The 16,208-nt window shown below is 42.2% G+C and overlaps 1 protein-coding gene across 2 annotated transcripts in view; it reads left to right on the top strand.

The window, feature by feature from the left end:
- Positions 1-4,623: 4,623 nt before the first annotated feature.
- The window catches only part of ift70 (intraflagellar transport 70), an 80,005-nt gene continuing 68,420 nt past the window's right edge, over positions 4,624-16,208 (top strand). For both annotated transcript variants that reach the window (XM_060840367.1, XM_060840366.1), the window contains exons 1-3: positions 4,624-4,799; positions 12,543-12,608; positions 14,995-15,204. In XM_060840367.1, the coding sequence (XP_060696350.1) occupies positions 4,746-4,799; positions 12,543-12,608; positions 14,995-15,204 (330 nt within the window). In that variant the 5' untranslated portion in view covers positions 4,624-4,745. The remainder of the gene's footprint in view (positions 4,800-12,542; positions 12,609-14,994; positions 15,205-16,208) is intronic.

Below are 16,208 nucleotides of genomic sequence, written 5' to 3'. Positions count from 1 at the left end.
AATACTGGTGCCAGGGATCACAGAATATCCCAGCAGTAGTAAAAACTTCCATCTACAGTGAATGGAAGAATCAAGCTAGCATCAGATGGGTGGGTCATTCATGAAAGTTTAGGACAATTTGGCAAGAGGACTCGCTACACTTTGTGGACACAAACCCTCCATGATGATAAAAAGTTAATGTATATTTATGAAAACAACAACGTAATTGCATTGAAGTATCACCAATGGCAGCCACTTGTCCTCAGTTGGCCTTTTTTTCCCTTTCCTTCCCACTGTGTCTCAGTTCAATGCCACTGTCCAAAATGACAACGCCTGTTGGCCTTAGAGTTTTGAGACCCTGGAGCACTTGTGGCTAGAGTGTCAAGGAGCTTTCATTTATCTTACATTTAACCATTTCAATGACCAAACTGTCTTAGAAACCTAAACAAAAGCTTTCTAAAACAGATGAATCATGAAAGTAAATGCTTATAATAATATTCAGGGTGGCAATGGGACCTGATAATCCAATCTTGTGAGAGGTGAGGGAGTTACAGGTTCAGTGCCGCTGGGTCTGCAACAAAACCAACAAATGGAGCAGATTTTAAAGAGAGAGGGGAGACGATGACGAAGCAGACCCTGCATGGAAGGCACAAACCATCATTGGTTTGTTTTGTGGACTCCTCTTAGCTCCATCAAACCCAGGAGCAATTCCTGTGGTAGCTTGGGTTCATTAAGGAGCTGGCCACAAATTTCGTAGAATCAAAGAACACTGCTTCTCCCAAAACATTTTCCCCCCATGTGACCCATTCCATGGCTTGAACATTTTCACAGCCACTGGGTGAGAACTGAGAATATAGAACAAGAGCAATTATAACTCAGTCAGAGCTCCATGGCAACGCTTGATGTTTTGAAGCTCACAATACCAAAAGGTCAGTTCGTGACCCAACTTGGGACGCTTGGGAAACTCTGTCATGAAATGATTCTAGCTCAGGAGAGGCAATTTGGTTGTCATGTTCATCTTCCAGGGTGTGTATGCTTTATTTTATGTTCTTTCTCATTCTTCTCTGTTCTTTTTGCTTCTGTGTACACATTTACAATCTTCTTTCTTTGTTCTAAACGTTCTTACTGAGTGAATGGGCTTTGCACAAGTTCTGTAAGTCAATCGATCTGTGGGACATTTTTGGCTGTTATGAAATTGTGTGATCATCCATTGTGACCCAAAACCCATTAGGATGTGCTCAGCCTAGGCAGGAGGAAAATAAATTCTTCCCCAGCTTTAGCCAGACTCTGAGTACCATGGAGGAATGATATCTTGGAAAGGGGATGGGTGCACCAAGGAAGACCTTGTCTAATCTCATTGGGTGCCGTGACCCCTGCCATGTGACCCCATTGGCTGAAGCCAGAGAACACTCCAGAAGGGCTCAGAAAGGGGGATAAGAGGGGACATCTAATGGCCATGCCCTCAGTGAAAACTCAGCCAGCAAAGACTCTGTGTAAGACGTACTGTGGTACCAAGAAGATCCCGAAAGCACCAATCAACACAGCTCAGTGAATTGAATCCAGCAGCCCAATCTCATTCACCAGAGTGGGTAGTATATGCATTTTTCAGGCAGTCAGCCTAGTTTGGTGAAAGGTTAACTGAATTTGTTGTGTAGGAATTGTTTCTTTAACTCATATGTTTCAATAAAAGTTTGAACCACATTCCTTTGTTTGTCTCACATAATAAGAGCACCTAGGTAAACCTGTTTTAAGAGTAATAAATTGGTCAAAACCTCTGTATAGACTAATTCACAGGCTACAGATTTTCATCCATCTAATCCAGCATTAATTCTGTTGATAATACTGGAGATATATTCACAAATTCCTGCTGCCAAAATGTTGTGAATTGTCAGCAATGTTTAGAATAAATCACATGTATGAATACAATCACTGAAGATGTCAAATTTATTTCTCAGCCCTCCCTGTGTGCTGCAGAATGATAGATTTTCATTCAGGACTGGAGTGTTGCAGAATTCTGGGTTTACATGTGCACATGAACTACATGTGCAACGTAGTTATTAAATCTATTCAGATACCACAAAACACATCATTCTATAATTTCTCCTCATGTTATCACCACTACAGTAAGGTGACTTTTCATCATTTGTCTACACTTGGGTCCTTGTAAAAGTCGTCTTTCAGTACGGACTCCACCCTCTACCCTGGATCCAATTCTCTCTCCTTCCTTCCACTTGTTGAAACTTCTCTAGACTAGCCATGGGAAATGCAGGGTTAGAGGGGCTGGGGCTCTGTGAGATGCTCGTTGATGGGCCGAAATGATCTGCTCCCACACTATGGGCACTCTATGATTCTCCAGATCTAGATGCTGGACAGTGGGCACATCCAGACCTCGGCACTCGTGCACACAGCTGGACCTAGATGTTCACATATCCAGCCCTGTACATTCAGACACTTAGAATGGAACATTCACACAGCCAGCCAGCTTTGAGGCCGAATCTAAAATCTTTGCTTTCAAAGGCAAGGTGGGTGTAGCAATATACAGAAAATTGACATCATTTAGTAATGTCAGCCTTATACCTGTCTAAACAAAACATTGTGCAGTCAAGGATGGGCATCTGCAAATTTTCTTTCATGTTTCTGGGTCAGTGTTATGAATATGATATGAACGATCAATCCCTGGAGATGTGTATCAAAACAAGGAAACCTAACCTTTAATTCATATAATGAGACCTTTGTTGTTTTGTACATCACATCACATAGAATGCCTTTCCAGATTTTGCAGAGGAACAAACTGAACAGGAACGGTGGCTCAATGGTTAGCACTGCTGCTTCATAACGCTAGGGACTCGGGTTCGATTCTCACCCTCAGGTGACTGTCCCTGTGGAGTTTGTACGTTTTCTACGTGAGTTGCCTCTCCCGAAGAAGGTGCAGGGTTAAGTGGATCGACCATGGAAAATGCGGCGTTAACGAGGTAGGGGTGTGGGTCTGGCTGGGACACTCGTCGGAGGGCCGGTGTGGATTTGATGCGCCGAACAGCTCTGCTTTCATACAGTGGGGATTAAATACTAATTTAGGGCAGCACACGAGCTCAGTGGTTAACACTGCTGCCTCGCAGCGCCAGGGACCTGAGTTTGATTCCAGCCTCGGGTGACCGTCTGCATGGAGTTTGCACACTCTCCCTGCCTCTGAATGTACAGGGCTGGATGTGTGAACATCCAGGTCCAGCTGTGTGCATGAGTGCCGAGATTTGGGTGTACCCACTGTCCAGCATGTGGGATAAAGGTAAATTAATGTTATTTCTGCAATTCTGCAATTATAATTACTGATACAAAATAAATGAACTCACATCAGTGTGTAATTGTTTCAGCCAAGAGCTGAGTCAACAAGAATGGAAATTGTTTTTTTGTATTAGCTAAAAATGTATGCAAGAAAGAAACGGGACTGCAAAACAATGGTAAAAATACAGGCACTAGGTAAGATACTGTGAAGAGAGGCAGTTAAACTAGATATGCCCGTATAAACATCTGTTTCCTACTTTTACAGAAACACAGGAACAAACTCCAATTAAAAGGGCTTCGTGATAAGATGCTGTGAGGGGCAGCACAGATGGAGGGAGTAGATAATGGTGAGCAAAGGATGGGATGAGGTCAAATGGCCTTGTGAGAACAGGAATAAGCATTTTTGTCACAGACAAGGCTGGATAAGACAAGAGATAAACAGGAGTAATGGGTACCGGTCTTAGGGAAGTGGAGGATGTAAACGGGGGGGGGGGGAGCAATGAAATAAGAAAAAAAATGTAGGAACCAAATTATATAAATATCGAGTATTCGTTGAATTCAGTGTGTTTTGTCCCTGCCTTGTGGACATCACACCCACTTGCAAGTGTGAAATAAATGACACTACTGATTCAGATCTTGTCTCGGATTGAAATTATTGAAGTGAGAGTGAGCTTTGTTTCTCACAAGCATCTAGATCTGGAGAATCAGAGTGCCCACTGTGTCTGCTCCAGTTTCCTCCCACAGTCCAACGATGCGCAATTCAGGTGAATTGGCCCATAGTAGGGAGTAGGGGAATGGCTGCAAATGTGTTGCTGGTCAAAGCACAGCAGGCCAGGCAGCATCTCAGGAATAGAGAATTCGACGTTTCGAGCATAAGCCCTTCGGGTCTGGGTGGGTTACTCCTCGGAGGGTTGGTGTGGACTTGTTAGGATGAAGGGCCTGTTTCTGCACTGGAGGGAATCTAGTCTAATCAATTTAATAAAATCTTCAACAGGAGTAAAAATCCTGAATCTCTTAAAGAAATTTAATACCTTAATGAAGTAGTAGAAATTTATTGTTGATTTGCCGTTTATATAACTCTGTTTTGATTCGGTCATCATTTCATAAATTTAAATGATCCATTCATTTTTCTGCAGACAATAAGCTTTCAGTTTCTAATTATAAATGTGTTTGTGTTTCACTGAAAATGTTGGGAAAATAAACAGAGGCTGCGCCAGTAGTAAAGATGGTGGCCAGAGTTCAAATTATCGGAAAAGTGGAGAATCAACAGTGCCAATAAGAAAGATGGCAACCGTACCGTTTCACTCACCATGGTAACCGGTGCGGTATTTCCGGTTCAACCTTCATTTCCGTTTGGTTTCCATGATCACCGAGGTTCTGGTTCCGAGCCGCTGCTTTTGCTGGAGAGCTGATGGGATTTTACTGGAAATTTATCTTTACCCTTTTTTATTCCGGACGCCGTTGATTCTGGGCTCTGTCTCATCCAAATGGCGCTGGTGCAGATAAAGGACGGGGAATACACAACGACCATCTATAGACTGGTCAGTTCAACACCAGCGTCTGACTCTGTACCCGGGGGACACTGGTCAGTCTGTACCCAGAGGGCAGGGGGCAATGGTCAGTCTGTACCCAGAGGGCAGGGGGGAGTGGTCAGTCTGTACCCAGAGGGCAGGGGGCAATGGTCAGTCTGTACCCAGAGGGCAGGGGGCAATGGTCAGTCTGTACCCAGAGGGCAGGGGGGAGTGGTCAGTCTGTAACCAGTGGGGAGGGGGGTGGGGTAGCGTATGGTCAGTCTGTATCCAGGGCGTAATGATCAGTCTGTACCCAGTAGGTAGGGGGGCAATGGTCAGTCTGTACCCCGGGCAAGGGACAATAGTCAGTCTGTATCCAGGGAGCAATGGTCAGTCCGTATCTGAGGTGTAATGGTCAGTCTGTACCTGGGGGGCAGGGGCAATGGTCAGTCTATACCCAGGGGGCAATGGTCAGTCTGTACCTGGGGGGCAGGGGCAATGGTCAGTCTATACCCAGGGGGCAATGGTCAGTCTGTACCTGGGGGGCAGGGGCAATGGTCAGTCTGTACCCAGTGGGGGGAGGGAGGTGGGAGAAATGGCCAGTCTGTATCCAGGGTGTGATGGTCAGTCTGTACCCAGTAGGTAGGGGTCAATGGTCAGGCAGTACCCAAGGGGCAATGTTCAGTCTTTAGCCAGTGGATGGGGGGCAATGGTCAGTCTGTACCTGGGGGGCAGGGGCAATGGTCAGTCTGTACCTGGGGGGCAGGGGCAATGGTCAGTCTGTACCCAGTAGGTAGTGGGGTAATGGTCAGTCTGTACCCAGTGGGTGGGAAGAAATGGTCAGACTGTACTCAGTGGATAGGGGGGCAATGGTCAGTCTGTACCTGTGGGGCAGGGGCAATGGTCAGTCTATACCCAGTGGGTAGGGGGTGGGAATGGTCGGTCTGTACCCAGGGTATAATGTTCGGTTTGTAACCAATGGGTATGGGAGTGCGGAGGGGGGGAAGCAATGGCCAGTCTGTACCCAGTGGGTAGGGGGGGCAATGGTCAGTCTGTACCCAGTGAGTAGTGGGGCAATGGTCAGTCTGTATCCAGGGGCAGTGGGCAATGGTCAGTCTATAGCCAGGTGGCAATGGTCAGTCTGTACCCAGTGGGTAGGGGGGGCAATGGTCAGTCTGTACCCAGTGAGTAGTGGGGCAATGGTCAGTCTGTATCCAGGGGCAGTGGGCAATGGTCAGTCTATAGCCAGGTGGCAATGGTCAGTCTGTAGCCAGTGGGCAGAGCACAATGGTCAGTCTGTAACCAGGGGGTAGGGGGCAATGGTCAGTCTGTACCCAGTGGGTAGGGGACAAAGATCAGGCAGTACCTAGGTGGTAGGGGGCAAATGTCAGTTTGTACCTGGGGGTGGGTGGGGGAAAATGGTCAGTCTGTACCCAGTGGGTAGGGGGCAATGGTCAGTCTGTACCCAGGGGGCAATGGTCAGACTGTACCCAGTGGGTTGGTGGGGGGGTGGGGGGAAATGGTCAGTCTGTACCTAGAGGCAATAGTCAGTCTGTTCAGGGGCAGGGGACAATAGTCAATCTGTATCCAGGGGGCAATGGTCAGTCTTTCCCCAGTGGGGAGGGAGTGGGAATGGTCAGTCTGTACCCAGGGTGTAATGTTTGGTCTGTACCCAGTGGGTAGGGGGACAATGATCAGTCTGTACCCAGTGAGTAGTGGGGCAATGGAAAGTCTGTACCTTGGGGGCAGGGGGCAATGGTCAGTCTGTAACCAGGGGGTAGGGGGCAATGGTCAGTCTGTACCTAGGGGAAATGGTCAGTCTGTACCCAGTGGGTAGGGGGCAATGGTCAGTCTGTACCCAGTGGGTAGGGGGCAATGGTCAGTCTGTACCCAGTGGGTAATGGTCAGTCTGTACCCAGTGGGTGGATGGGGGGGGAAGAAATGGTCAGACTGTACCCAGTGGGTAGGGGGGCAATGGTCAGTCTGTACCCAGAGGGTAGGGGGCAATGGTCAGTCTGTACCCAGTGGGCAGAGCACAATGGTCAGTCTGTAACCAGTGGGTAGGGGGCAATGGTCAGTCTGTACCCAGTGGGCAGAGCACAATGGTCAGTCTTTAACCAGTGGGTAGGGGGCAATGGTCAGTCTGCACCAGTGGGCAGGGGGCAATGTTCAGTCTGTACCCAGTGGACAGGGGGCAATGTTCAGTCTGTACCCCGGGTGTAATGGTCGGTCTGTACCCAGTGGGTAGGGGGGCAATGGTCAGTCTGCACCCAGGACACAATGTTCAGTCTGTACTCAGGAGGTAGGGGGCAATGCTCAGTCTGTACCTGGGGGTATGGGGCTAATGGTTAAAGAGTCATAAAATCCCAACAGTGAGGAAGCGGGTCCTTTTTGCCCAACATGGGATAGGTACATGCCCAGCGCAAGAGTTATAGATTGGGGAAGGACAATTATAATGCGATTAGGCAAGACTTAGGATACATAGAAAGGGATAGCAAAATGCAGGGAATGGGGACAATTGAAATGTGGAGCTGGTTTATGGAACAGATATTGCATGTCCTTGACAGGTATGTCCCTGTCAGGCAGGGAGGATGTGATAAGGTAAGAGAACCCTGGTTTACTAAAGAAATTGCATCTCTTGTTAAGTGGAAGAAGGAGGCTTATGTGAAGTTGATATGAGTTGGTTCAGATGAGGCAATGGAGAGAGTTACAGAATAGCTAGGAAGGATTTAAAGAGAGCTTTAAGAGGAGCAAGAAAAGGACATGAGCAGTCTTTAGCAGGTACAATGAAGGAGAACCCTAAAGCTTTTTATAGGTATGTGAGGAATAAAAGGATAACTAGGGTAGGAATGGGACCAGTCAAAGACAGAAGTGGGAAGTTGTGTGTGGACCCTGTGGAGATTGGAGAGGTGCTAAATGAACATTTCTCATCATTTTTCACTCAGGAAAAGAATATTGTAGAGAAGAAAGCAAAATGGGATATTAGACTTGAAAGGATCGAGGTTATTAAGAGGTGTTGTCAATTCTAGGAGTGAAAGTAGACAAGTCTACTGGGTCAGATGGTATTTATCAGGGGATTCTCTGGGAAGCTAGAGAAGAGACATTGGAGCCTTTGACTTGATCTTTGAGTCGTCATTGTCTACAGGTTTAGTACCAGAGGACTGGAGGATTGCAGATGTTATGCCCTTGTTCAAGAAGGGCAGTAGAGATGACCCAGGTAATTATAGGCCAGTGAACCTTACGTCTATTGTAGGAAAAGTTTTGGAAAGGATTATAAGAGATAGGATTTATCATCTAGCAAGCAACAATTTGATTGCAGATGCTCAACATGATTTTGTCAAGAGTAGGTCATGTCTCACAAACTTCATTGAGTTTTTTGAGAAGGTGACCAAGGATGTGGATGAGGACTTAGTGAGCAGAGAGCATCAGTCTATTCCCAGTGGGTGGGGGGCATTGGGCAATCTGTTCCCAATGGATAGGGAACAATGCACTAGGCAGAGGATGTTGATCATCCATGCGTAAAAGGTAGAGCATCAGGCAGTTTGTTTCCAGTGGACACAAAGCATCAAGCATCTCACACCTAGTGGATACAGAGGCAATAACCTGATAAGGGCCAGTCACAGTAATTGCTGGACAAACTCAACAGGTCTGGCAGCATCTGTGGAGAGAAAACAGTTAACATTTTGTGTCCAGTTGACCCTTCCTCAGAAAGGGCAAAAGGAGGATGATGGAAGTCAAAATGTTAATTCTGTTTTCTCTCCACAGATGCTGCCAGACTGGCTGAGATTATCCAGCAATTTCTGTTTCAGGTTTCCAGCATCTGCAGTTTCTTTGTGCTCTTTTAGATCTGGTGTCGGTTCAAAATCAGAGGGTGCTGTCTTGTATGTAAGCAATACTATCCAAGTGTTGTCAATTTGGAGATGTTTCTGAAATGCAATACTTCAGAAGCATTCAGAAGACTCAGCAATAATTCTGTGAAACTAAGCAACTTGACTGATTAATCTCTAATTTGATGATAATGCATTCAAAGTGTAATGTAGCTAACCCTTTGCTACTCAATACCTGTTTGTTCCCTCCAGTGATATTGCTGACCAGTTGAGTGATTTCAAAATTTCTGATTTGGTTCTTGATTTTTTTTTATTGATTATTATGACTGTAACACACAACTTTGATTTACCAACAGAATTCACTGATTCCTTGCTTATTGTGATTTATAGTCTTGGACTCAAATATAAGGAGGTGATAAAGTCTGGAGATGGTGCAATCATTGGCCATATTGCTGATGGTGAGAAGGAAAGCTGCAGGATAGTTGCAGTTGGTCAGAAAACTGGATAATGGAATTCATTTCAGCAAACTGAGGATACTGCATAGTGTGGAGGAACAGAGGAATCTTAGAGTGCATGTCTATAGAACCTTAACATTAGCAAATCAGACTGATAAGCCAGTCAAGTGGCATTTTACATGTTTTCTGAGGTCAAAGTCAGGAAGTGTGGTGCTGGAAAGCACAGCTGGTCAGGCAACATCCAAGAAGCAGGAGAGTCGACGTTTTGAGCATAAGCTGTTCGTCAGGAAGAGCTCACCATTCCTGATGAAGAGCTTATGCTCAAAATGTCAACTCTCCTGCTCCTCAGATGCTGCCTGACCAGCTATGCTTTTCCAGCACCACTCTGATCTCCAGCATCTGCAGTGCTCACTTCCTCCAGGTTTTCTGAGGTATTGACTATATGTGCAGGAAGTTAACATTGGATTCAGCTCAAGCATAATAAGACCACAGTTTGAATACTGTATGCAGTTCTAGTCACCACTAGAATCTGATTGGATTGGAGAGGGTGCAGAGGAAATTAATGAGAATATTGCTAAGATTGGACATTTTTAACCATTTGGAAAGATTGGATAAATTGGGGTTACTTCTCTTGAAACACAAGAGGCTGAGGAGTGCCCTCAATTGAGTATATAAAGTCATGAAGTGTCTAGCTAGAGAGTGATAATCTGTTTATCTTGGGGGGGGGGGGGGGGGGAGAGATGGTGTCAAAAAGCAGGGGACATAGATTTAAAGTCAGTGATTGAAGAAATATTGGGAAGATGAGAAAACGGTTTAATCAAGGAAGTAGTAAAGACCTAGGAATCTCTCATTCAGGCAGAACCTTTTCCCCACATTTGAAAAGCACTCAAAATTCCATTTGATGTGCAGGAATATCGACCTAGTGCAGGATTGGTCTGGGTACCGCTCCTTCAACCAGCATGGATTAGGATTGGTCAAATTGCCTTTTTCAGTTGCATGAAATTTCCTCTAATTTCAATGGTTGTGGATTTTTAAAGCCAGATTGTGCCTAAATCAATTTGAGTTCCTCACTTGAATAATGAAAGGGACTGATGAAAGTGGTGCCGTTGGTGTGGTGCTTTCAAAAAGGTATTTGCTAAAGTGCCAAGAAACAGCAAAGTTGAACCCTTTACATTTAAAAGGACAAAGGCAACATAACTGAAATTGGCAGAGGCAAAAAAAAAGTGCAAAGTATTGAAAAAAAGCATACTTTTCAGATTGGAAGAGAGCATACAACGGTATTCCCCTGATTTTAAGAGCACTGCTCATTTAATGTGGACTTGAGGATATGGGTAACAAATTCAAAGTTTGCAAGGAGGCAGGGGTAATGTCATTGAACTACTACACAGGCAAATGTTCTATTAGCAGGGGTTCATATCCTAACATGGCAGTAGTGAAATCCTAATTCAATAAAAAACTAGCCTTACAGCAATCACTGTCAAAGCCTATCTAGTTCATTAATGTCTTTAAGGGAAGGAAATCTGTCACCATTACCTTGTCTGGTCTGTGACCAGTTGAACAACAACTTGGATGACTCTTAACTACTCTCTAGTAATTAGAGATGGGCAATAAGTACTGGTCTATCAAGCCATGCCCACATTCCTTGAATTTTTTTTTCTCTGAAAACACAGTAGCTGGAAATGTAGCCGACTTCAGGATTGAACAGTGAAGGGAACAAACACATGGCAGGCAAGGTTAAGTAAAAAAAAACCTGAATTAAGACATTTTGGAAGGAAAGATGATGAGAGGCAACTTAAAGTAAATTATATAAAACTTAAACAGGATTCAGGCATGGAGATCCAGGTGTTACAAAGAGAAATCCTTGAAGAAAGCACAACAGACTCAGAAGCTGTTAAAAAGGTGTATGGTTTTATGCACTGAGTAGAAAAATTGTATGTACAATCTAACTTAGGATATTATGCCCAATCTACCATTTTAGAAAGAATATAGCAATGTTGTTTCCCCCTCCCCATTCAAAGCAAAACACTTACAGACACAGTGCAGTTTTACCTCCTTCATCTTTCCTGGAGGGAGAGAGAATGATCACCCATATGCACAGACATACGAGTTCTCAGTCTTCTCTGGAATAGTAGTTTCTTAATCAATTATATGGTCATTTTACAGGGAGGATCATCCAAATAAGGCAACATACATATTGATTGGGTGACCATTACAATCAGTGAACATCAATCTGCTGTTACACAGGAATTTTCTTAACCTTGTTAACTGGCTTCACCCGATGAATATTTTTCACCTTGTTAACTGACATTACATACTGATTGCTACCTCATCTTGTTAAATGGCTCTACGTAATAAATGCTTTCCACCTTGTTGACCCATTACCTTTGCCTTCATCACCCCCTTGTTAATTGTTAATTCTAAGTTCTTATCTGATCTGAGTCATGCTCAGCTGAATCTCTTGTATCACAAACTCAGAACTTAACTCTTTCGCTACCTGCTTATACTCGATACACATTCTCAGCAAGACTTTGGGTTCAGTGCTGAAGCTGATGGAGATGGTACCTGGGATGAACGCTTTCAGTTATTTGGAGAAGCTGGAAAACTGAATTGTTCTCCTTAGAACAAAGAAGGTTAAGAAGAAATTATGTAGATATTCAAAGTGATTATTTTGAGAGAGTAGCTGGAAATATTTTCACCAGCAGAACACTCGGTAAGCAGAGAAACAAATAATATAATTAATAAAAATACCAGGGAGGAGATGAGGAAATTTATTTCTCTGTAATGCACTGCCTGTAAGTATGTTAGGAGCAGATTGAATAGTTACTTTTAGAAAGGAATTGGATTTGTAATTAGAAAATAATATTTAAAGGGCCAGGGTAAGCGAGAAAGGAAGTTTGACCAATTGGCACTTTTGCCAATAGATAGCCCGCTACAGAATGAGGTGAATGGTTCCTTCTATGCACTATGATTTTTTGATAATGAAATAGTATTTGTATGTGTTTTTAAATGTTTATTCCATGTTCTCTCCAGTTATACTGTGATTTTATTTTTATTTGTCTCTCTTTTTCTTTTTCTAATCTGAAATTCTACTTTGCAAACACTTTTCTGAAGTAATTTGCCTTTCTAACTTCCTTTCTTAGTGCTCATTTTACAGTTATCAGTAACATTTTATTTGAAACATGTATTCATTAGCTGGAACTAATTTTGAAATTATGCTTATGTTGTCCAGACTCATGTCTCCTATGGGTGAAGTATTGAGATGAAAATGCTTTTATGGAAGAAAATAGAAGTTATGTTTTCTATTTGTTTGTTAAAAAGCACTAAATTGTTCTCCAGTTGTTGCAGAAAATCATTGCGAACAAACAATCATTTTTAATTTATAATTGATATGTCATCTGAAATGCTCTTAGGCAGTGGCTTGTTCTGTATCTGCTTACAATAGCAAGTATTTCCACTGCTGATATCTCTAATAGTATCTTTTAATTTTTCAGATTCGAGATGGGAGATATGGAGAAGCCATTCATATACTCAATAATGAACTTCAGAAACATTCAAAAGTAAGTTGCAGTTTGTATTTTTGTTTTAGTTCATGATGGTTATATTTATTTATAAATAATAACAATGTGCATCTAATTTGAAGAAAATTGAACATTACAAATATTGAAAATAAATTTCTGATAATGCGATAACCTTGGTGAGACTCTTTGCTATCCATTTGCAATGATGCAGAACATCTGAGTTCAACATTGTGGCTGAAAGATCCAGAAGCTTTGACGTTAGTTGTCAATAGTTTGTAATTTTATTAATCTGTTTGTTATACAAATATATACAAAGACAAAAGTCCTAAGGAAGTTTACCAGAAGTTGTAGTGGGGTGAAAAACTAAGACTGTTCTCTTCATAACAGTTAAGTTAAGAAGTTATAGTCATGGAGATGTACAGCATGGAAACAGACCCTTCGGTCCAACCCATCCATGCCGACCAGATATCCCAACCTAATCTAGTCCCACCTGCCAGCACCCGGCCCATATCCCTCCAAACCCTTCCTATACATATACCCATCCAAATGCCTCTTAAATGTTGCAATTGTACCAGCCTCCACCACTTCCTCTGGCAGCTCATTCCATACATGTATCACCCTCTGTATGAAAAAGTTGCCCCGTAGGTCTCTTTTATATCTTTCCCCTCTCACACTAAACCTATGCCTTCTAGTTCTGGACTCCCCAACCCTAGGAAAAAGACTTTGTCTATTTACACTATCCATGCCCCTCATAATCTTGTAAACCTCTGTAAGGTCACCCATCAGCCTCCGACGCTCCAGGGAAAACAGCCCCAGCTTGTTCAGCCTCTCCCTGTAGCTCAAATCCTCCAACCCTGGCAACATCCTTGTAAATCCTTTCTGAACCCTTTCAAGTTTCACAACATCTTTCCAATAGGAAAGAGACCAGAATTGCACGCAATATTCCAACAGTGGCCTAACCAATGTCCTGTACAGCCACAACATGACTTCCCAACTCCTGTACTCGATACTTTGACCAATAAAGGAAAGCATACCAAAAGTCTTCTTCACTATCCTATCTACCTGTGACTCCACATTCAAGGAGCTATGAACCTGCACTCCGAGGTCTCTTTGTTCAGCAACACTCCCTAGGACCTTACCATTAAGTGTATAAGTCCTGCTTAGATTTGCTTTCCCAAAATGCAGCACCTTGCATTTATCTGAATTAAACTCCATCTGCCACTTCTCAGCCCATTGGCCCATCTAGTCAAGATCCTGTTGTAATCTGAAGTAACCCTCTTTGCTATTCACTACACCTCCAATTTTGGAGTCATCTGCAAACTTACTAACTGTACCTCTTATGCTCGCATCCAAATCATTTATATAAATGACAAAAAGTATAGGACCCAGCACCTATCCTTGTGGCACTCCACTGAAAAGCAACCCTCCACCACCACCCTCTGTTTTCTATCTTTGAGCCAGTTCTGTATCCAAATGGCTAGTTCTCCCTGTATTCCATGAGATCTAACCTTGCTAATCAGTCTCACATGGGGAACCTTGTCGAGCGCCTTACTGAAGTTACCAATAAAGTTTTTTAAGTTGTTCATATATTTTGGTAGGCTAGATGGGTAAAGGAATTTTCTCTGGTGAGTAGGTCAATTGCTACTAGCATTACTTTGAAATCATTGTCAGAAGATCCAGAGGGGAGTCTAGAATTTCTTGCACTCAGTTGTCGGAATCTAAAATCTTCTCAGTGAGAAGGCAGCAAAAGCTGACGTCACAAATCATTTTAAAGTGGAGTTGGATAGCTACTTAGAGATGTCAAACTTAAGATAATATGGATAAAAAAAACAGGGTTGTGAGACTTGGCATGACTGCTGTTTTAAATAGCCTGCAGGGACATGACAGGCCAAATGGCTTTTTTCTGGGCTGGAAGATTTTACAAAAGTTTGATATATTGCATATTTGAATTCTGTCTATATCAGCTGTTTTTGCAGAGAAATTAAATGGTTTTTTTTGCATAGGTTTGTTGCTTGGTCTTTAACTTGTGTAACCATGGTACAAAAACACAGCACAAGCTTGTTTTACTAAATCAGTCAATGATAGATCAATGAATAAGAACGAAATACTGCAAATGCTAGAAATAAAAACGGAATGTGCTGGAGAAATGCAGCAGGTCTTACAGTCCCTGTGGAGAGTGAAATAGGATTATCGTTTCGAGTCTAATGTGACTGTCTTCAGAATCAGTATCTTGATGCTCAGTTCATTGAGCTTATATTACAACATTACAACTAAATGCATATGTATTGGCCGTCAGTGTTTGAAAATATATTGTTCAAATAAAATAGTTTGTTTGTACAAACTTATTGTTATTATTGTTAAATATTGGTATGCTCTTTTGTTTCCTTTTTATATGTAAAAAAAATTACATATGAATTGTTTTCAGTCCCGGGCAGCACTCTCTCTACTGGGCTACTGCTACTTTCAGATGCAAGATTTTTCCAATGCTGCAGATTGCTATGAACAATTGGTACAGATTCATCCAGAAGTGGATGACTACAAACTCTATCATGCACAATCCCTTTACAAGGCATGCTTGTATACAGAGGCTATGAAAGCAACATTTCTCATAGATAACCCAGCTTACCAAACGAAGGTAAGATTAGACATACATCATGCTATATGTTTAGACCTTGCACTTCTAAGAAAGTCACTATTTTATTGGGATATTCAAATCTGTATTTTGCCTGATTCAAAGGGAAATTTGTGAAATAGTATTATCTTGTAGTTATCTGTTTTGGAGTAGTTAACTATATATTAAAAATATATCATCATCATAAGTTACGCTCCTCTGAAGAACAACTTTGTTCTATAATTCTCTATCTTATGCTTTTACCAACTGATGAGGTAAAACTTAACTATTTGATACTCACAGTTCTGAGTGAAGAATCCTTGACAAAAAAGGCGAGAAGAATGGTCATTCTAATTGTTTGAGAATGTAATTTTTGGAGCAATAACATGGAGTTAATATAACTCCAATTGAATTTGATTTTGTTTTTCTTTCCAATATTGGTGTATTTATACTCCAGAATGATTCCACTCGGATTTGCAGAATATATTTACTTTTTATTTTAAGGAAGCTCTCTTGTACAGTTTTAATATCCAGTGCAAACATGCTGTGGGTTCTTGAAGAAATACATTTATTTGAAGAATATTTACATGTACTTCAGTGCCTGTAATGTAGCAATTTTTGATTTTGATATTATTTTAATTAAGAATTTTCTATTCTTTAATATCCTGCTCACCACTACTGTTACCTGCTGATTTAGTGTTTCTGTTTTTGGTACCACAATATTGTTATGAATTATTTTTAATCACCTATTCCTAAATGTTATGAAATACCTCTGAGACAGAGAGGACTTGAATCACCTCTCCCAGTAGTAAGGACACTGCCACTGCACCACAACAGCCCCAGAATGATTGTTATATGTTTGCATATTTTAATGTAATTACTTTGTCTAAGTAGGAAATTTTTAAAGTAACTCACATTGTCATTCAGTCTTTGGGCTGAAAAAGTGATTTTTTTAAAAATAAAAAGTTAACCAAAACAGAAGCCTGGAAATTTAATTGAAGATTCAGAAATTGCAATGCATAAAAAAA

This window comes from Hemiscyllium ocellatum, chromosome 20 (assembly GCF_020745735.1).
Source record: "Hemiscyllium ocellatum isolate sHemOce1 chromosome 20, sHemOce1.pat.X.cur, whole genome shotgun sequence".
Taxonomy (NCBI): Eukaryota; Metazoa; Chordata; class Chondrichthyes; order Orectolobiformes; family Hemiscylliidae; genus Hemiscyllium; species Hemiscyllium ocellatum.
The sequence above is the reverse complement of the archived record's forward strand: the minus strand, read 5'-3'. Positions and strand labels throughout refer to the sequence as shown.